At 41.1% G+C, this 22,147-nt stretch overlaps 1 protein-coding gene across 4 annotated transcripts in view; it reads right to left on the minus strand.

The window, feature by feature from the left end:
• The window catches only part of SYT14 (synaptotagmin 14), a 118,415-nt gene extending 96,554 nt beyond the window's left edge, over positions 1–21,861 (minus strand). Inside the window, exons 1-3 of one of the 4 annotated variants that reach the window (XM_065400834.1) lie at positions 21,701–21,861; positions 11,104–11,119; positions 8,676–8,868 (exon numbers count right to left, since the gene is read on the minus strand). In XM_065400834.1, the coding sequence (XP_065256906.1) occupies positions 8,676–8,868; positions 11,104–11,119; positions 21,701–21,816 (325 nt within the window). In that variant the 5' untranslated portion in view covers positions 21,817–21,861. Of the gene's footprint in view, positions 1–8,675; positions 8,895–11,103; positions 11,120–19,321; positions 20,292–21,700 lie in introns of those variants that run through there. The other 3 variants (XM_065400833.1, XM_065400832.1, XM_065400831.1) reach the window with 3 other exon arrangements.
• Between the last annotated feature and the right edge of the window lie 286 nt (positions 21,862–22,147).

Consider the following 22,147-nt stretch of genomic DNA (forward strand, 5'->3'; position numbering starts at 1 on the left):
TCATTTTCGTTCTCAGTGACCCAGAATTAGTAAAGTTTGACTACATTTATTTCAGAAGCATTTTGGCTGTAGAGCAGTAAAAGTAGCGGAAAGTTGAGGAAATCTCAACAAGACAACTGTCAGATCTCTGTCTCAGGCTGAGGTGGCTGAGAAAGAACTGAGGGTAGTTCGCCTATGCAGTGCTATATAACAGTGGCACGGGGCACGAGACTGACTGACATGCATGCACAGGCTGAACGGACACTGCTATGAGAAATCTCCAATCAAAGGCACAGGGGGTGCTAGCACACCTATAGTGGAGCACCCATAGGGACACTACTCGAAGAAGAATCAGAGCTTTCAGAGTTCCAGAGAAACCTCTGCCTTCCTATTCAGAGACACTAAACTGAGCAGCAACGTGGCTGCAGTCAAACAGATATGTAAGCATACCATGCTGCTAGCCTAGCTGGGAAAAAAGAGATGGGGAAGTAAAAAAACTATAAGAGAAACTCCTTGCTCTACCATCACAATGTACAAAAGGTCGATAAAAGCCAGTACCATATGCCTGATAGAGCAGCAGATTCTCATTTAAGAGAACTTTTGTTTTCTTGCTGTAATCTTTTAGTACTTCCATATGTTTCCAAAAATCCTTGTGAAGAGTAAGACACAAATTAATCTTACAAACCAAATCTCTGAACAACCTAGTCTTTAGCCACAGGGCTACTGACTGCAATGTTGTTAAAAATACTTTAAAATAGGATGGAGATGGAATCTATGGTTGTACTGCACTGGTAATCTGTAGCTAACTTGATAACACCTAAATATTCCTTAAAGCTTTCTTTCTTTTTCTTTATGTTGCCACTGACTTTGTCTTACAATTCCAACTATGTTACCACATATCAAGTGGTACTAAGGATTTCCTGACACAGGCAATAACAGCAGTGTCAATTTTGGGAACTATGCCCCAGATTCACTGGCTATCATCTGGAATTCAGCTGATCAAGAGATTTGGGAAAAGCATGCTTAGTCAGGGGCATCCAAGGTGTACTTAGACATTTTTGCACGTTCTCATGAATATAAAAAGCAAATCCTTTTCACTCCTTTGGGTAACCGGGATTTAGAGGATTTCTTGCTTTTAGAAACAAGGAAAAATCTAGGGCTTTTGACGTCTGTCTGCAATGTCTCGGTTTCACCATGTTTGTCTTAATATTATCAACTTCAAAAACTTATCTTCAGGAACCTCAGGGGACTGTTTCTCTAAAGAAAAAATGCTGCCCTCTTCTGTAGAACTGTTAGAAAAGGACAAAGGCATGACAATTTGCTTGTATGGCTGCTTGGGTTTTTTTTAGGTTTAATAAGGAGCCACGACAGGATATATTAAGAGGGCCACTGTCACTGATTAGCTAATGTCTGTTGAGAAATCATATTTCATATGAATTGGAACTAAGAAAGTAGGGTCACTTTAAAATTATGACAGAGAGATACTGACAAATTGCCTTAGGTTTAAAAATATAAAAGGACAGTCAACTTAAAACTAATTGTTGTAAACAAACAATTCTTTACTTATATTAATAATTAGCAGCTTGGATTATGAAAAATGAAATAATTTATTTACTTTTTTTAAAAAGAATTTTAACAGAGTATGAAATATTCACTCTTTGTGCTGAAATGAAGAATTTTTCACATGTAAAAGTGGGCCAGATCCTGCAAATCAGATAACATTGTGTAAGGAAGATTACTTTATATCTAACAGTATCATAGCAGCATTTGAAATGCTAGCAAAAATAACTATACCTACAGTAGGGTGACCAGATGTCCCAATAAAATCGGGACTGTCCCGATATTTAACCCTTTGTCCCTCGTCCCGATCAATGTACGATCGGGACACCATTTGTCCCGATATTCAGGTACGGAGGCGAGTGGGAGGGAGGTGCCGACTCTGGAGCACCCACGGGGAAAAATTGCACCCAAGCTCCCCCCTCCTCGCCCCCTTCTACCCCCCCATAGCGCCACATCCCCATTCCGCCCCCCCTCACAGCGCTTCCCGCTGCCTAACAGCTGTTTGGCGATGCTTGGCGCTTTCCAGGAGGGAGGGGGGAGAAGCGGGGATGCGGTGCGCACAGGGGAGGAAGTGGAGAAGAGGCAGGGCAGGGGCGGGTACTTGGGGGAAGAGGCGGGGGGTGGGCGAGCACCCACCCGGCAGAGGGGAAGTCGGCGCCGTAGGGGTGATTGGTGGGCGGGAAGGGTGAAGAGGCAAGTGGCGGGTGGGAAGGGTGAAGAGGCGAGCGAGCGGTGGGTGAGGAGGCGAGCGGTGGGTGGGGGACTGAGGAGGGACGCAGCAAGCCAGCAGAGGGCCAGGGGGAAGAGGAAGGGCACGGTGGGGGGGGGCAAGTGGGGAGGTGGCGGGACCTGGGGCGGAGCCTGGGAGAAACAGGGGTGGACTGTGGGCGGGTCTGACAGCACCCCAATGTGTCCTGATATTTTAGTGTTGTGATCTGGTCACCCTAACCTACTGTAAAGAGGGGGTATCATTAAAAGCGATATGGCAATCATACTGGGATAGGAACAAGGAACAGCGGTTACTTCACTCTCCCTGAGAAAACATTATTGTCAAGATGCTAATGCCACAGATACTTTCTTGGTTAATATGATAATGAGTAAGTTGACACCTGACCACATCAAAAGAGTGTATAACAGGATGGCAAAAAACGGAAACTGACATTGGGATCTGAACAGACATCTAGTATGTCATGGAGAATGGCATATGTCCAAATCCTGGTGAAACTGACAAAGAGAGGTCTAGAAATATAGGCATTAAATTTGCTGATCTCTTTTCTGTGATTTCAACAATTTGGGCCTATCTGTGCAAGACGAGGGAGTTTCAGGCCTAGGTACGTCTTCTGTGCCTTTTAACCTTGCTTTGACTTGATCTTTTCTTAATTTTGTAATAAACTAGGGTTTATTTAAAGACACATTTGTATCTTAGACTGAGGTAATTCACTATAGCTTGTCAGACGAGAGGTAAGATGATCCTTTGGCCTATGCAGAAAAGCCTGAATCTAAACCCAGTTCAGGTCAAACTTCCATTACAAAGGTAAATTTTGATTCTGCAGAATCTGAATATATCATATTTGCTACAGAAATACATGAAGCAAGACAGATCCAGCTCATAAGCTGTGTTTGACCTCCTGGAATTAGAAGAACAGGAGTACTTGTGGCACGTTAGAGACGAACAAATTTATTTGAGCATAAGCTTTCATGGGCTACAGCCCACTTCATCAGATGCATAGAATGGAACATATAGTAAGAAGATATTGTGATAGACCCAGACCAGTGGGGTACAGGAGTCTGGTAGAGGGCAAATATACTGGTCACTGGATGAGTAGTTTTCTGTTCCCTGAGTGACCAGAGCAGGGGCTGCACTAGCGTAATCAGGAACCTGCTAGAACCAGTTAAGGCAGGCAGGCTAATTAGGACACCTGAAGCCAATTAAGAAGAAGCTTCTAGAATCAATTAAGGCAGGCTAATCAGGGCACCTGGGAGCTCACTTCAGTTTGTGGTGCGAGTGTGAGGAGTTGGGAGCAAGAGGCGCAAGGAGCTGAGAGTGAGAGTGAGAGCTGCTGGAGGACTGAGGAGCACAAGCGTTATCAGACACCAGGAGGAAGGTCCTGTGGTGAGAATAAGGAAGGTGTTTGGAGGAGGCCATGGGGAAGTAGCCCAGGGAGTTGTAGCTGTCATGCAGCTGTTACAGGAGGCACTATAGACAGCTGCAGTCCACAGGGCCCTGGGCTGGAACCCGGAGTAGAGGGCGGGCCCGGGTTCCCCCCAAACCTCCCAATTGACCTGGACTGTGGGTTCTCCCAGAGGGGAAGGTCTCTGGGCTGTTCCCCAACCCACATGGTGAATCTCTGAGGCAAGAAAATCCGCCAATAAGCGCAGGACCCACCAAGATAGAGGAGGAACTTTGTCACAATATATATATACACACATACAGAGAACATGAAAATTTGCAAACTAGATACCATTAACTTGGGCTTGAATAGAGACTGGGAGTGGCTGGGTCATTATGCAAATTGAATCTATTTCCCCATGTTAAGTATCCTCACACCTTCTTGTCAACTGTCTGAAATGGGCCATCTTGATTATCACTACAAAAGTTTTTTTTCTCCTGCTGATAATAGCTCATCTTAATTAATTAGCCTCTTAGAGTTGGTATGGCAACGTCCACCTTTTCATGTTCTCTGTGTGTATATATATATGTTCCATTCTATGCATCTGATGAAGTGGGCTATAGCCCACGAAAGCTTATGCTCAAATAAATTTGTTAGTCTCTAAGGTGCCACAAGTACTCCTGTTCTTTTTGCAGATACAGACTAACACGGCTGCTACTCTGAAACCTGGAATTAGAAGAACATTCTTTTTCTAACTAAAATACTTAACGAAAGATTCATGGAGCAAATTAAAATGGAGTCATAAAACAATGCAGGTAAAAACACAAAACCAGAAATAATGTTACAAAAATATTGATATGTTGTTATTTCTTGTTTGAAGATTATTAGACATGCTATATCATGATGATATGTCATTTCTATACAGTACTTCTAGGTGGAAAGAAAGATTAATATGCCACCTAGAGGACAAAAGAATGATAACAAAATATGCCACATTCTGTAATGTTTCCAAGCTTCAAAATAACACATTTTCAGAATATATGCATCCTGTAAATGTGAAATTAAATACAATATGCTGGTCAAGTATTGATACATGTTTTATAATTAATGTCAGTATTATATTAGTAGTATAAGAAGATTTTAGAATATTATAATTGAATTTTTACACTTTGGGATTACAAAAATCAGGTAATATATCAAGCAATGCAATCTTACTTAACCTCATGTGTTAAATACAAGATTTTGTTTCTTGCCTGTCCTGTTGTAAGATTTTGTGTACATGTTGTTTTTTAAACAAATAAGAGCAGGACTAGCCAAACAAAAAAAGCAAACAAAAATGTAAGTAATTGTTAAAGTGCAGAAAAGACAGCTATTCGTACAAACACATCTATGGGTCCCTTCTTTGAAAATATATAGTAGGGCATATACAGTCTGACAGAACTACTGATTAATTGCCAAAAAAGAAAATAGCACACGTTTCTGAAAATGGAAAACCATTGTAGTTTTATCAGCTCATATTGCTCCTGTTGATTTCAGTAGGAGTTATGCACAGAGATTGAAGGCTTTAATGTTCTGAAAGTAGAACTAAAATATCTAGGGTGTAGAAGTAGAAAAGATTAAACACATTTGTGAAAACCTAAAAACATAGGGAGCAAAGATGTTACTAAGTACTAAAACTGTTTATTTCTTATATGACATTTTCCTTAAGTACACAGAGCAAAGTTGTTCCATTCTCCAAAGAATTAAGAAATTTCTCTATCATTTGTCTTTACATCATCTATGTTTAAGTTATATCACGTAAACTAAAACTAAACTATTTATTGAAAAATCTCAGTTAGGATTGCTGTGATGCCTCATAGCATTAAGGATTCATGTCCAGTTTTCAGAAACAGTAAGACTTGGCATTGCATAATTTATACTGAAACAAAATGACTAAAACATTCTTGATGTTCTTCACTTTTAATCTGAGACTGTAACTTCAAATGTGTAAACATATTGTCCTCTGAACATATCTGAACAGGCTGGTTGTACGCTCCAGCCTCTCTTTATGAACTGCAGGTGTTCTTTATCAGGTTCCCACTTTCTCTGTCACTAAAGCTCTAGGATGTGAAGCTTGCCTTTCTTGGTGAATAGAACGCAACCATGCATACTCTTCCTTGTCTTTTCCTGTATTCAGAGCAAATTTGTATGGAACATATTTTAATAATAATGCAAGGAATTGGCTGTTGTATCTGAAATTGTTTTGGAAGAACTATGAAGTATCAACCAAATATATACTGTAGTGTGCCACCTTCAGGTCATAACATATTATAAAGAACACTATGATTTTTTTGTTGTTGTTGACTTCTGCAACATTATTGAGCAGCATCTCATGGAGACTAATGGCTACAGAAATAGTTATAAAACATGGCCCTGATTCTACAAATGCTTTGCTCACAACTGTAACACAACTGCAGGTTTTCTGGCAGACAACACTGCCGGAGCTCAGCTCTTGATAATGGGTTGGAAAAGAATGTAATCTTACATAGAACAGCAAATGCAAAATAAGCATTCACAAAACTCTGATAAATATTACTTTGACATTTTTTCTGTAAATTAAAATATAGAACATATATGCAAATAACCTGAAATTGAACATATTTGAAAATCAAACTTTTTAAAAATTTTCCTTAATTTTTTTCTACAAACATTTCCATTATAATAAATTAAATTAGTCAATTTACCACTTAAGTTGTTGACATTTTTTTTTGTGACAATCACCCCATTTCTTGAATGGAGACACTGTCTGGAAACATGGGCAGTGATGACATTTGCAGCAGGGCACATGAAACAGGCTGGCAAACTCCTAGCTGCTGTGCTTAGAACCTGCCAAAGATGGCCCATCTGTCATGGACTCCAATCATGTTCTAAATTTCCAGCTTGAGGAATAAGGACTGCAGCTCAGGGGAAAGGGGGAACCCAGCATGAGCCCCAGCTTTTTCAAGATAGGAGGCAAAAGAAGGTGGCTGGTAATATCTCACTGCCCCTGCAAGACAAGCTCGGAAGCAAGGAAGGGGAAGAAAAAACTTTAGGAGATGGGTTCAGATTTAAATCTCAGAAACTTTGAGGTAGGAGGAAGTGAGCAAGTGGGAGCCACTTGAAAGGAAAGAGGCAAACAGCATTGAGGCTACATTAGATTCTGTATCTTTCTTCTCCTATTTGCTGATGGCAACATCTCCCTTTCCCATCCCCAGCTAGTATCCCCTATACTTCTCCCTTCAAGTAGCTCCAGGTGAAGCTGGCTCCCCACATAGCATGGAGTACATAGGTGTTGGGGAGAAAGGCAGCAGGAAAGGAGAGGGAATGTAGATGCTGCTGTTGGCAGGTTAAAGTGGATAAAAGGAACTGAAACATCCTTCTACCCTTACTCATCTTTGCCTTTCTCCAAGTGCTTCCTGAGCAAACAATATAACCATCACTTCTCCTTTTTCCTCCCTAAATGCTGAGACTCAAGCTCGCCGATCTCCTAAGATGCGGTTTTGAAGCAGAAGGACTGAGGAATTTAGATGGTGAAGACTGAAAGAGAATTATCTTACTCTGCTGCGAGCTTCAAGTATGGCTTACCTGTTCTATCTCTGTGTCCTGCCATAGATATCAGAGTACCCATCCAGCCCCTGCTTCCAAACTAAGAATTGGAAGAAAGGTCACAAAAATAACATCTCTTTTAGCTTAAGTTGTAAATGGACATTTTTCCAAAACAAAAACAAATTAGGCTCTCACATTATGAAAAGACTTTCCAAATTTGTAAGGATGTTTTTAGGTTGCAAGCTATACTTAAACGTAAGCACTTGTACATGAGATGTATTGCTTTTTGCTAGGAAAAATTATTTAATCTTTAAAAATATGGTGTCCATTAAAATACACTTTCAGTTTTATTACATATATAATTAAAATTCCTAATTCCTCCACCAAGAAAGTCTTACCCTTGCACCCACATGAAAAATACAACCTGATTTTTTTTTTTAACTGGACCTCAGCCAGAACTCCGTTTTTATGCTTGGAAATGCTTACAGATACAATTTTGCACCTGGAACTATTTCCAGATGCAAATGATATAATTTTGACATCTCAGTACCTGTGTACTTAGCTATCTACACGGCAATCATGGGGGATGATTGCAGCTTGTGTAGATGTACCTTAGCTAGCTTTAATCTAGCAAGCTTGGATACCAATAAAGCCGCAGCAGCACAAGCTTCAGCGCGGCTGTACAAGCCCACTCAGAACCCTGGGTCATTTCTCAGCTGGCTAGCCTGAGCTGAAGCCCAGGCTGCCGTGGCTTCCCTGCTAACAGTTCCTGAACTAGCTAAATTAAAGCTAGTTCGGGTATGTCTACTCAAGCTGCGATCACACCTCACAATGGCAGTGTAGGCACTCCCTAACTGACGTGAATGGAAGCTTCAAAAATATGCCACAAAAAGGATCTATTTTCAAAATTTGACCTTTAGGAATTTTTATTAATAAAACAACTTTTTTTGGTTAACTCCTGTGATTTAAATAAAAGGCATGAGACATTCCTGTCATTTCCATGTTAATAACATAATAGAATAATTCCACTGAATGATAAGCTATACTTTGGAGCTATAAAAGTCAACATATCTATAAAGTATACCTCTGTACAAAAGATCCAGCAAGTATGTCTTGTAATTTTGTACCTAAACTACTTCATCAGGAGCCACCATGTTTCCCTCTTAATCCCCACAAAAATCAGCTTAAAAGGAGTTCTTCCAAGAAAAATGTTACTGTTGGTAAAGTTACATGCTATTAAATCCTCCTATATTAAATTCCATATGCAGTGCTTTTGGGAAGGACATGAAAGCATGCCAGTACCTGTCTTTTGTAATGTGTGCAGATATAAAAAAATATTTTAGAGTTACTAGCAGATAGTAACTATTTCTAAGCCAGACTGTCTTTAACTGCAACATTCTTATCCACAGTGTAACCTGAAGGTGAGGGATGATGGGAGAAATATTGTAAATCACATCTTACCTTCATCTATCGAGGCTTCACTACTGTACCCATCATACTCTGCAGACAGAGGGCTATATTTTTGTCTAGTTTCCCAAATGTAATTTTTTTGCTGTCTGCTATCTACCATTGGTGGCCTGGAACTTTGTGTTCTGGACAAGGCCTCATGGTATTTACCCAATGCCTCGTCTTCACTTTCAGAGGAGGAACCATGCTGGTCTTTATTCATGTACGAGTTGTCTGTTTGAAGAAAACAGAACAGTAAATGACAGATGATAGCTTGAGAAAGAGTGAAACAAATTAATCAATACAATTTAAATATTTTCAATGTTTACTGAAATTTTTTGAGAAAAACAAAATATATTTAACCAACTTTTGTCATCGTTTTACACAGGTACCAGATTGAACTGCAATACCTCAGAAATTTTTATTATTTTTCTACAAAGGCAGAAAAATTACAAATTCCTAAATATTACACAGTATATTTAATGGGAAATAAGCTGTTTTTGTTTTGTTTTGTTTTGTTTTTGAGGAAGCACACTTATCCAATTTCTTGAATCTCTTTATTTAAGAAATAAAATACCCAAAGATTTTATGTAATCACAGACAACATCATGTAATGTCATATTTTGCATTACTGACTCATATTAGAAAGTCAACTCCTGATTCTCTCCTGTCAAGGGGCTTATGGTGTAAAATATGGTATAAATAAAATTCTGATGTCAAAACAAAACAGATGACAAAATTACGTAAAAATATTTCAGGCTAATAACACCTAAAGGAAAAAATGATACAGTAATACTGTTGCTACATTTTTAAAGAAAATCTAACAAGTTGACCAATATGTTCATAGCTAAAAGCAGAAGTTTTACAATACAGGCACATACCTATAGATGTGAAGGATGTAGAAAAGTACTCAGTTACATGAAAATCAAAATGGGCATACAGAGTCTTATTTTACTTGAAACAACTGATGATTTTCCTCAAACCTGGAATTAATACAGATTCTCATAGAAGCCACCTGGCAATAGTTAAGGTTGCATAAAAGTTTATATTCTAACCTCTGTTTTTATCCAGTCATAAATTCTGAAATCATCACATTTGTGTTTAAAATGTTCCAACTTAGTGACTTTTGAAGGGTTATTTTTTTTTTTTTTTTTTAAGTTCAACAAAGATTCAGCTGTTTTCAGAATGGAGTGAAAAATAAACATTTTCCATTTTAAAAATCCTATAAGGTTTTTAGTTAGTTTTTTTTTTTAATCCTCCATTTGAAATAGCTACAGTTTAAAAGTTGAAGTTTAGCAGGAAAATAGTTCTCACTTGGGAGCAGCGCACAACCATGTTCCAGAAAAAAATGTTTTTTACTTGAAAAATTCATACCACAAGTAGACTGATTTTTTTCACTATGTACATTACGACAAAAATTCACTCAGTGCAGATGGCCAGTACAAGATCTACACTATCTTTAAGTTCCACTTAACCCCTATATAGAAATATAACACCACGTAACTATGAGGCCTTAAACAGAAATTATGTACTCTACCCCAAGTGGATATCCAAAAAGAATAAGCTGGATAAGTATTTCCAAGCAGACTTAGTTTCACAGTGAACTGGCTAGTAACATAAATTGTTGCATATTAATTGGAATAATTAGGGCTAAAACTTTGCATGGTGTGCAAGGGCTGGGTAAAGACTCCTACAGTTTGCTGGGGGCTGGCACCTCCTATGGTGTGCAAAAGGATTAAGGAAGGGTTTTGACCAATTTTGTAAGCTGCACAGTAGCTGAAGCAAAGGTTAGTGTGGATCTTAAGGTCTGAGAGGGATAAGGACGGGCTCCTGAGAACCTGATAAAGGTCAGCAGGATCATTGCCTGAAACTCCAATGAACTGCCTATGGTCAGCAGAAGCCCTTGCCTTTGCCCCTCCTCACTTTGGTAGCTCCACAGATGGGGAAGGCATTTGGCTAAAGGTAATCCTAAACAGAAGCTCTTTTCCAGTGGAGTTTAGGAACATAGCCAGACTAGAATGAAGTCTTCCACAAGTGTGGAGTTCTTAAATTGCACAGGAAAGAGGCTCTCTCCTGTACATTTTAGCATACCCACCCGAGCTGCACAAATAGGTTGGTTGGGGCTACATGCACTGCTAACTTAAGTGCACACTAGCCTCTTCAACTACGATTACAATTTAAGCTAAAGTTTATCATTTAAACTGGTGTACGTGGGCAGTGACTAATTTGAGCAAATCTCATAAACAAAGGAGAGGGGCATTCTAGTGGTATAAGAACATAAGAACGGCCATACTGGGTCAGACCAAAGGTCAATCTAGCCCAGTATCCTGTCTTCTGACAGTGGCAAATGCCAGTGCCCCAGAGGGAATGAACAGAACACGTAATCATCAAGTGATCCATCCCATTGCCCATTCCCAGCTTTTGGCAAACAGAGGCTAGGGACACCATCCCTGCCCATCCTGGCATTGATGGACCTATCCTCCATGAATTTATCTAGTTCTTTTTTGAACCGTGTTATAGTCTTAGCCTTCACAACATCCTTTGACAAGGAGTTCCACAGGTTGACTGTGCATTGTGTGAAAAAAATACTTCCTTTTGTTTGTTTTAAACCTGCTGCCTATTAATTTCATTTGGTGACCCCAAGTCCTTGTGTTATGAGAAGCAGTAAATAACACTTCCTTACTTACTTTCTCCACACCAGTCATGATCTTATAGACCTCTATCATATCCTCCCTTACTCATCTCTTTTCCAAGATGAAAAGTCCCAGTCTTATTAATCTCTCCTCCTATGGAAGACGTTTCATACCCCTAATCATTTTTGTTGCCCTTTTCTGAACCTTTTTCAATTCCAATTTTTTTTTTTTAATTTTTTTTTTTTGAGATGAGGCAACCACAGCTGCACGCAGTATTCAAGATATGGACGTACCATGGATTTATATAGAGGCAATATGATATTTTCTGTCTTATTATCTATCCCTTTCTTAATGATTCCCAACATTCTGTTCGCTTTTTTGGCTGCTGCTGCACATTGAGTGGATGTTTTCAGAGAACTATCCACAATGACTCCAAGATCTCTTTCTTGAGTGGTAATAGCTAATTTAGACTCCATCATTTTATATGTATAGTTGGGATTATGTTTTCCAATGTGAATTCCTTTGCATTTATCAACATTGAATTTCATCTGCCATTTTGTTGCCCAGTTACCCAGTTTTGTGAGATCCTTTGGTAGCTCTTCGCAGTCTGCTTGGCACTTAACTATCTTGAATGGTTTTGTATCATCTGCAAATTTTTGCCACCTCCCCATTTATCCCTTTTTCCAAATCATTTATTAATATGTTGAACATTACTGGTTCCAGTACAGACCCCTGGGGGACACCATTATTTACCTCTCTCCAATCTAACCAAGAAATCCCATATTACAAAGTCTCTGCCTCATTCACCACACACCTTCCAATTTTTGCAAAAAATGAGTCAGAAGTACTAACGGCCTCTTTCACTAAACAACCCTGCATGGCCCATCCTGTGCTCTGAATCAAACAGGGCTTGTGGGAAAAAATAGCATGTGACCATCTAATTAAAGATTGTATCACAATGCACATGCACAAGGGAGCTGAATTAAGGTTGCACAGACAACTTTAATATTGACATTTCCTACATTTTTTGCAATCTTACCTTTTTTTCTACATAAGGTTTTTGTGTGCAACTTCCCAGGTTTCTGAAAAAGCAAACTGAAATAACAGAAATTCCACCATGTGGAATCATATTGACACCCACATGAGTCATCAGCAGAACTGAAATCCTTAGATTCACAGCACAGACCTTTGCCAATTGAGCTAACGGAGTATGATGGCAGCAACAGAAGGTTCTCATCCTCTGTGTGGACCAGCCACTAGAGGAGGATGAGACACACACTTTGCCAGTGGATTTCACAGATATTTGCTGACATTCTAGGTTTTGAAGGGGAGTGTGTTCTAATGGTCACGGACCCTTCTGCTCTACTTTCCCCCAAGCCTGACCCCGTCCACCCCACTCCTTCAACCCTGTTCCTCTCCTGCCTCTTCCCTGCCCCCCATCTCTTCACCCCAGTCCCCACCACTAGCCCCTTCCCCTAACCCAGGTCTTATTGCTTAGCCAACCCCCATCTCCATCCATGAGCTCCTCATCCCAGTCCCATTTTCCCTACCCAGTAAGTCTCCCTATCTGGGCTTCCCATCTGAGTCTTGTATTCCCTCCACCCCAACTCCTAGTTCCAGTCAACTGCCCTGGTCTCCTTCTCTCCTCAGTTTCCTTGCCCACCCATTCCTGGAACTTACGCCCCAGCTCCACATTCATCTCAGTCTCTCTCACCCAGCCCCTAGCTCCCAGTCTTCTTAGTCTAGTCATTTCCCATTCCCACCCCCACCCTGTTCCCAATCCCAGTCAACTTAATCCAGGGGATTCTGCATTATACTCAGGCAGTTTCTTCCTCTAAACAATCTGAGAATCATCAGTGGAAACACTGAAAGCACAGGGGAGAGAGTCTCCCTATTGTTAGTTGTGATGCCTGACCCTAAAATAGCCCACAGCACTCAGAAACAGCAACTGCTCAGAAAGTCCTGTTTGGCCTCTGCAGCCCTGGAATGGAGCATGCCAGTGCAGACAGAGTCTTCGAGAATTTAGCTCACAAACTATAACAAGCTGTGATGTTATCTGATTAAAATAGGACCATATAGATAATTGTTGCAACCAATGTTATATATTTGCAGCAAATCTTGTACAAAGGTTGTCAAGTGAGGTGTCTGTGGCTAGGTCTACACTACAGCGGGGGGTCGACCTAAGATACGCAACTTCAGCTACGTGAATAGCGTAGCTGAAGTTGCGAATTTTAGGTCGACTTACCTGGCTGTGAGGACGGCGGCAAGTCGACCGCTGTCGCGCCGCCGTCGACTCCGCTGCCGCCTCTTGCCGCGGTGAATTTCCGGAGTCGACGGCAGAGCGATCAGGGATCGATTTTATCGCGTCTTCACTAGACGCGATAAGTCGATCCCCAATAGATCGATTGCTACCCGCCGATCCGGCGGGTAGTGAAGACGTGCCCTATGAAAAGGTTATGATTTGCTGTTTATGATTATGCTATCTGTATGCATGTATCATTTTTGTATTTGAAGTTATAAATATTGGCTCTATACCCGGATTTCAAATGTTCACTCCTGGGGTACCGCCCACAAGATAGCTCGCCAGCACATCTTGGAGGGACTATTCAAGTTAAGTGGTTCATCAAGAAACACTTAGTTGACAATGGACCATGGGAGACGCCAGTCTACACTGAGTGGACTGTCATGTAAATGTGCTGTCTGGAGTGTAGGTAATGGCTTCCTGCAATGACTAGGGAAATTGGGTATGAACATGTGACTTGCCCATGTGATTCCAAACTCCATTTTTTGCTGTAATTTGCCACAGTAAGAACAATGGAATGCCCTCCACATGGCAAAAGCTATAAAAGGCCCTGTAAACACCTCCATTTTGTCTTCAATTCTGCTTCTTACCTCTGGAGGAACTTTGCTACAAACTGAAGCTCTGAACAAAGGACTGAATGACCCATCCAAGCTGTGGATGTACTCCAGAGACTTGACTTAAGCCAGCAATGTATTCCATCACTGCTACAAGCCTGAACCAAGAACTTTGCCATTACTGTATGTAATTGATTCCTTTAACCAATTTTAACTCTCACCTTTCTCTCTTTCTTTTTATAAATAAACCTTTGGATTTTAGAAAATAAAGGATTGGCATCCGCATGATTTTTGGGTAAGATCTAAGTTATATATTGACCTAGGTGTGTGGCTGGTCCTTTGGGATCAGAAGAACCTATTATTTGATGAGACTGGTTGTAAAGAACCACTCATCTCTGAATACAGTGGTTTTGGTGGTGATATAAGAACTGGAATCCCTGAGGAAACTGCCTTTATGTTTTCTTGTTAGCCAGTGTGGTGAAACAGGAGTTTACTTTTATAAGATATACCAAACCAGCCACAAAAGAATAACCACCAGTTTTGGGTTGTGTTTGCCCTATTTCTCAGCAGTTAGTCCTGAATTTGGCATCCTCAGTTGTGACCCACTAAGGCATGGTTACAAAAGCCTCTACTGAGTACTTACAAATTGCAATTTTTCCAGACGTTTATAACTTAGTATAATTTGGGCAGTTTTTCCACAGAAACAGCAAAAGGCACTTCCCTTACACCAGAACCCCCCCCCCCCCATGTCAAGCTCTTGCTCCATAGCAGAGAGGTGCAAAAGCATCTCAATGAAACTGTTATAAGATTTTGTTTTAACATGGGCCAATTTATTTTTCCCTAATCTCATTCCTGGAACCAGCTGTAGTGTTTTAGCTGAAACTTAAACAAAACTGGAGCAAGGAGGTGTGGCCTCCCTCTGAGACTGACAGGGAAGGACCACAACCTGCCCTCTGGTGGGCTGAGCCAAGAAGGCCATGCCCGGCCCACCGGAAGCAGAGGGGCAGGACAGGAACCAGAAGTATAAAAGGCAGGCCCTGCAGCTCAGTTGGGCTGGAGCTGCCAAGGGAGACAGATGCGTCTCATGTGATGCTGGAACCTGAAGAGGATCTTAACCATACTGAGAACTTGCTATGGCCAATCGAGATGCCGAGGAGTTGCTGTGGCTACCACTGGCCACCTGCCCTGGGAAGATAGAGGACACCCACAAAATAGAAGTACCACACAAAAGGGATGTAGGAAATAGCCCAGGGAAACTAGACTACAGTCTGGTTGAGTCTTGGCTTGATTCTAGATCAGCATGTTGTGGGCAGATCCCCACTGACTCAGTATTGCCTGGACTAGGGCCCGGTGGAGTAGAGTGGGCCTGGGTCCCCCTGCCCTCCGACCCCTGGGATGGCAACCTCCCCATCTTTAGGCCAAGAGGCCTGTGTTTTTTGGCCATCCGCTAGAACAAGGACGCCTGACTATTTGATGCCCCCCCCCCACCCTGCCTGAGAGTCTGGGCCCCTAGATTTCTTTGCTGTTCTGCCCTGACTACAGGCCAGAGCACTAGACTGTTTGGTGCTCCACCCTACCTGGGGGCCTGGGTTCCAAGACTCTGTATTGCTCTAGGCAGACTGATTGTTGCTCAGCCCAGCTTAGAGGGCCCAAGTATCACAAACTGCTAATTTCCTCCTTTGATAGACTGCCACTTTAAGGGTGTGACCATGAGGAGGTGTGGCCTCCCTCTGAGACTGACAGGGAGGGAGGTGTGGCCTCCCTCTGAGACTGACAGGGAGGGATGGCCATACACGCCTACAAAAAAACAAAAATCTGACTAAAACAGAGACACAGCATGGAAAATTTCAGCCTAAACAGTAGAAGTCTGGCAAAGTTATAAGCAACCGAAAACAGAATCTCATAATGGGAAATGTCAGGCAACTGTAACTGTATATAGTGCTATCAACTCCATTTTGAATATGTATATATGACCATATCTTAAGTTAGCATTTATTGGGTGAGTTGATGCCTTAGGATAATGCTAATGAGCTACAGCATCTTTCACTTGTAGGTGAATCCAGACCATCTCAAATTGGGATAAGAGGTATTTTCCATTTTATGCCCCTATATGTAGGGTTGCCAACTTTCTAATCGAACAGAACTTTCTAATTGCCCTGCCCCCTACCACACCCCTTCCCAGAGGCCCCGCCCATTCCCTGCCCCTTCTCCGAGGCCATGCCCCCACTCACTCCATCTCCCCTCCCTCCGTCGCTCACTCTCCCCCTCCCTCACTCACTTTCACCCGGCTGGGGCAGGGGGTTGGGGTGTGGGAGGGAGGTGAGGGCTCCAGCTGGGGGTGCGGGCTCTGGGGTGGGGCCAGGGATGAGAGGCTTGGGGTGCATGAGAGGGCTCCGGGCTGGGTCAGGGGGTTGGGGTGTGGGAGGGAGGTGAGGGCTCCAGCTGGGGGTGCGGGCTCTGGGGTGGGGCCAGGGATGAGGGGCTTGGGGTGCGGGAGAGGGCTCCGGGCTGGGTCAGGGGGTTAGGGTGCAGGAGGGGGTGAGGGTTCCGGCTGGGGGTGTGGGCTCTGGGGTGGGGTCAGGGATGAAGGGTTTGGGATGCAGGAGGGGGATGGGGCACAGGGTTGGGGGGGTGTGGGCTCCAGCAGGGAATCTGGGTGTGGGAGGGGACTCCGGTCTGGGGCAGGGCGTTGGACTGCAGGAGGGGGTTCGGGATCCTGGCAAGTGGCCACCAGGTCCCTGCAGCCCCTAGGTGCCACTCCCTGCAGATTCCATTGGTCGCGGTTCCCAGCCAATGGGAGCTGCGGAGCCAGCCCTCGGGGAGGGGGCAGTGCGCGGAGCCTCCCTGGCCGTCCATGCATCTAGAGGCTGCAGGGACCAGGCAGCCACTTCCAGGAGCCTCGCAAAGCCAGGGCAGGCAGGGAGCCTGCCTTAGCCCAGGGCCCCCCCGCTGTGCCACCGACCGGACTTATAATGGCCTGGTCAGCAGTGCGGGCCGAAGTCGCCAGCGTCCCTTTTTGACTGGGCATTCCAGTCAAAAACCAGACACCTGGCAACCCTAACTATATGAAATCAGTTTCATAGGTTCCAATTCCATCTCCCACATCATAAACTCACCACTATGCTTTGTTCTAACTGATAGATTCAGCAGAGAAATGATGACCTGCACAGGACATGGAGAAGGACCCCCTGCTATCTCTAAAGAAAGTCCTTGCCTGCCCCTCCCCAGATCAGGGTTGAAATATGCTGGCAGAACAGTGTGTGTAGGACATTTGCCCAGCTGCTCCCCTGTAGATAAACATAAATCTTCATTTATCAGGCTGTCACCAGCTGATGCCTTTGACCAGCAATGAATCCACATACTTATAAGTATAAACTTCATCTTAAAAATTAAGTTACTTGCAAATATGAAATTTAGCTCATTAAATAATTTGCAGAGTGTCACATATGTACATATTTTATAAGCTTAGTATGCTAAAAACACATCACAAAGCATATTTACCAACAGCACATATAAGAAATCTCTCTGTGTTAGACTGTAATCTTCCTTAAGGCAAGCCATAGAAATAATTTAGTAAAGTGCCAAGTTTTTATGTCTACAGGCTTCTTAATTACCTCTTGTCAGTGATTATTCTATCCTAAAATTACTGTGTTATTTAAGAAGAAAACAAACACTGGGAAATTTTTCTACCACAGTACAAATATATCAAAAATTCCTTTTTTGTTTATCGTATGCCTTCAAAATCCCATCCTGAATGTTTTCTGCATACCTTAAAAAACTGTTTTCTAGATAGTCTTAAAAAGTGCACATAGAATTTAAACTGCTTTCAAAGAATTAATGGAAGATTAATTTTGGATTTTTCTTGTTTCTGAGAGAATATTGTAATTGCAAATAAAATGTTAGAAAAATAAATTTAAATCTTAAGCTCATATATATATGTGCCCTGATCCACATGCAATAAGGGCAACACAGATGCTTTGAACCTGTTCTTAGACAATATAGTACAGCTTGCTGCACTAAGTGTTCTCTTACACATTCTGACCAGGACCACTGAAATAAACAGATTTTTAGGAACATTCTAGAGCCAAACAAAGACTAGAGAAAAATTCCCAGTACCCAACAGAAACCACACAAAGCACTTCAGAAAATGCAAAATAGTTTTTATTTGGAAAAAAGAAAATTTAGAACAAATGACAGAGATTTAATCATGAATACTAGCATAGACTCAGACTTGAAGATCAGAGGTGACCATCATGATCATCTAATCTAACCTCCTACACACCCACTCATTTCCATAATAGACCCCTAACCTCTAGCTGAGTTTCTGAAGTCCTCAAATCATAGTTTAAAGACTTCAAGTTACACAGAATCCACCATTTACACTAGTTTAAACCTGCAAGTGCCCCATGTTGCAGAGGAAGGTGAAAAAACCCATCTCCGCCAATCTGACCTGGGGGGAAATTCCTTCCCGAACCCAAATATGGCGATCAGTTAGACCCTGAGCATGTGAGCAAGACCCACCAGCCAAACACCTGGGAAGGAATTCTCTGTAGTAACTGACAGCCCTCCCCATCTAATGTCCCCTCATCAGCCGCTGGAGATATTTGCTGCTAGCAGTCGCAAATTGGCTACATGTCATTGTAGAAAGTCTTATCATACCATCCCCTCCATAAACTTATCAAGCTCAGTCTTGAAGCCAGTTATGTTTTTGCCCCCACTGCTCCCCTTCAAAGACTGTTAACAGAACTTCACTCCTCTAATGGTTAACAACCTTCACCTAATCTCAAGCCTAAAAACTTGTTGACCGTCAGTTTATATCCATTTGTTCTTGTGTCCACACTGGTACTTAACCTTAACTCCTCTTCCACCCTGGTATTTATCCCTCTGATGTATTTATAGAAAGCAATCATATCTCCCCTCAGCTTTCTTTTGGTTAGGGTAAACAAGCCAAACTCTTTGAGTCTCCAATTACAGAAAAAATTAACTGGTTTTCAATAAATATCATTGCAATTAGAGAATAAATTACCTAGAAAATAAAATATACTGTAAAGTGATCTCATTTAAAAAGGAAGAATTGTTCTAGTGAAGTCTGTAAATTAGGAGGTAAAAGTAGTATGTAGAAAAAGATGCAGGAAAGGCCTAATGGAGAAAATTTGATGAAAGGCACCTCACCTTTTTCTGGTGTCTTCTTGCTACTTACTTCTCTTGAAATCTTTTCTGATTCCTTATAATTTCTCTTTTTACCTTCTTTAGAAAATGCGGTTGTTGCATTTTCTTCATGTTTCATTATGGTTTGTTCGTTACCATCAGAAAAAGTTTTGTATTTCTTTGCTTTTACTTCATTAACACAATCAGGATGATCACTCGGTGCCTTTTTAAAATTTGACTCTGATAATCTCTGCTTTGGTACGTCATTTGCTTTTGCTTCTAAATCCTTGTATCCATCTGTACAGGGCTGCTCTTTGGGGTCCTGAAAATCAATCGCTGAAGCCCTGGATTTGACTTTTCTATGCAAGTGATCCTTAGAATTTTCCAGTACTGCATGTAACCCATTGCCTGGGTCTTTAATAATAGATTCATCTGTTATAAATGTATTACTATTCAAATTATTATCCTTTGAAAACTTTTCATTTTCCAAGTATTTATTTCCAGTGGCTCCTTTACTTTTAACATGTCTTCCTACTTTTTTCATGTCTTCAGAAACTTCAATATCATTAGAATGTTTGTTAGCATCTCCCCGTTTTAATTGATTGTTTCTTTTGTCCTGGACATGAACTGACATTCTAACTTGATTCAACTCTTGTTTTACAGAATCTGATGAATCAGAATAATGAGTCTGCTTATGTTTATCTTCTTCAACACATCTTTTTTCCTTCATATTAGTTTCCTTAGAATCTGCCAATGATGTTATATTTTCCTCTTTAATAGGCATAGATTTATCCTCTTGCATTCTAGAGTTTTCATCTTCTGTGCGAAGGCCATTTATCATGCTTGTTACCTGCTCTGTGACTGAATCAGCTACAGTATAGCTGACCTCTCCAACAGCACTGGTCAGATCATCTACAGCATTACTAAGAGCGTCAACCAGAGAAGACACAGAAGGAAGGCTCAGATTTTGTTGAAAGTTTTTGAAAAATGCCATTTATCCAATCTTAACCAACAAATTATTTTTGGTAGAAAGGTCTTCAGTTTTGTAAATTTGTCACCCACCCAAAAGACTCAATTTTACATTTATCTAGTTTTGCTGTCCAAAAGCCTACTATATAACCTGCAGCTTCTGCAGTTTTGTTCTTGCCCAAAATTCTATATGTACTGAAGGAAATAATAAATTGAAGTAAAAAATCTTTGAAATGAAGCCAAGATCAACTAGCTCAAAACAATATTTTTCCATTGCAAAATAAGTAGTCTTTCATCAAAGTTCAGTATCAACTAGCCATAATACAATGAGTATTTGTTTTCAAAAATACAACAAAACAAGGGGAAATGTGTATTTTATTCAATACCTGCAAAGAAGAAGTTTTAAACACTTTAAAATTATGCACTTTTACTAAATTTATTCAGACTACAATGAACTACTGTAGATTAATATAATAGCTGCACAATAGCACATACCCCAAAGGGTTTCCTCAGCTCAAAACATTTGTTGCTTTCTAAGCAATGTGAGATACTTTGGGCCACAGACAATTGTTCCACAGCTGGCAGGAGAAAAAGAAGCCCTAGCCCCTACCCCAGAAAACAAAACCTACTCCTCCCTTTTGGGAAGCAACTTTCAAGAAGGCAGGAAAGAAGAACAGCCCAAGTAAAATAAACATACCATCTCCCATACTCTATAGCTCCTTATCCCAGGCCTGTCTCTTCTTTACAAGAGAGCCAACAAAGCCAGCTGGAATTCTTCCAGCCCAAAGGCCATTTTACCAACCTCCAATCCCAGAGAAATACAAAATTCATAACCCTGATCCCTTTGGAAATTTGATAGAGTAGTTCCCCTAATTATTTTTTTTGACAGTCTGAATACTAACTTTGGCTTACTGGATCCTATCTTCCATATAGGCAAGCTCTAGAAATGAGTTATTGGCCACCGAAGAGAAACCCTTGTGTTTTCTGGTGAGTGATTTCCTTGAAAATTCTTCCCTAACTGAACGAGCCACCTTCTGTGCAAGGACACTGGAGGACTAACTGAGCATGCTGAGTGCAACCTCCAACAATGTGGTTAACCTACATCTATTTGAGAAGGGCAATTATAGACAACCATGCAATATTTCAATTGGCATTATACATCCAATATCAAGGAGCATAGGGAGGGGAAAGTATCTTCTCATAAGCAAAGATAATCTCTTTGGCTATATAGCCATGGAGACCTGTAGAGTTTCTGGGGGCAAGCAGTCACAGAGGCTGCCTTTCCTCCAAATAGCTCCCAATCATCATAAACTTTTATACATATAACAACAGGTCTCTCTCATTTGGTCCAAGTATTTATTTGTATATTTATACTCTGTGAAAGTGTCTATTAACTTTTACAGAATTAAATTGAGTAGAATATATTTCAGATACTTACAAAGTTTGTCTTGTGAATTCTTCCTTGCATTGTATCCTGAATCAAGGTCTGGGAAGCCACCAACATTTTCAAAACACATCTTCTTATTGATATATAGAAAAAGAAGCAACATGAGGATAATGAACACTCCAACAGCTGACAGAAATCCAACTGCCTCAGGAGATACTAAAAGAAATAAAAAGAAAAAGAATCTAAAAATCTACAATAGATTTCAGAATATGATGGTTCAGTAACCAATACCCACACCGTCTCTAATGTATATGCAAGATATTACTAAAATAAAATTATACTACTTCAGTTTGGATGTATTTTGGATATGGCGTTAAATTTAAAAGTGATCAGCTGATTGACCTACTATTTTCTTATAGTCATCCAACACATCCTAAATTAGTTCTCATGTAAGAGACGTCACACAGATTTGCCAAAAATAAAGTTATTTAACA

The sequence above is a fragment of the Emys orbicularis genome, chromosome 3 (genome assembly GCF_028017835.1).
Source record: "Emys orbicularis isolate rEmyOrb1 chromosome 3, rEmyOrb1.hap1, whole genome shotgun sequence".
Classification (NCBI taxonomy): domain Eukaryota; kingdom Metazoa; phylum Chordata; order Testudines; family Emydidae; genus Emys; species Emys orbicularis.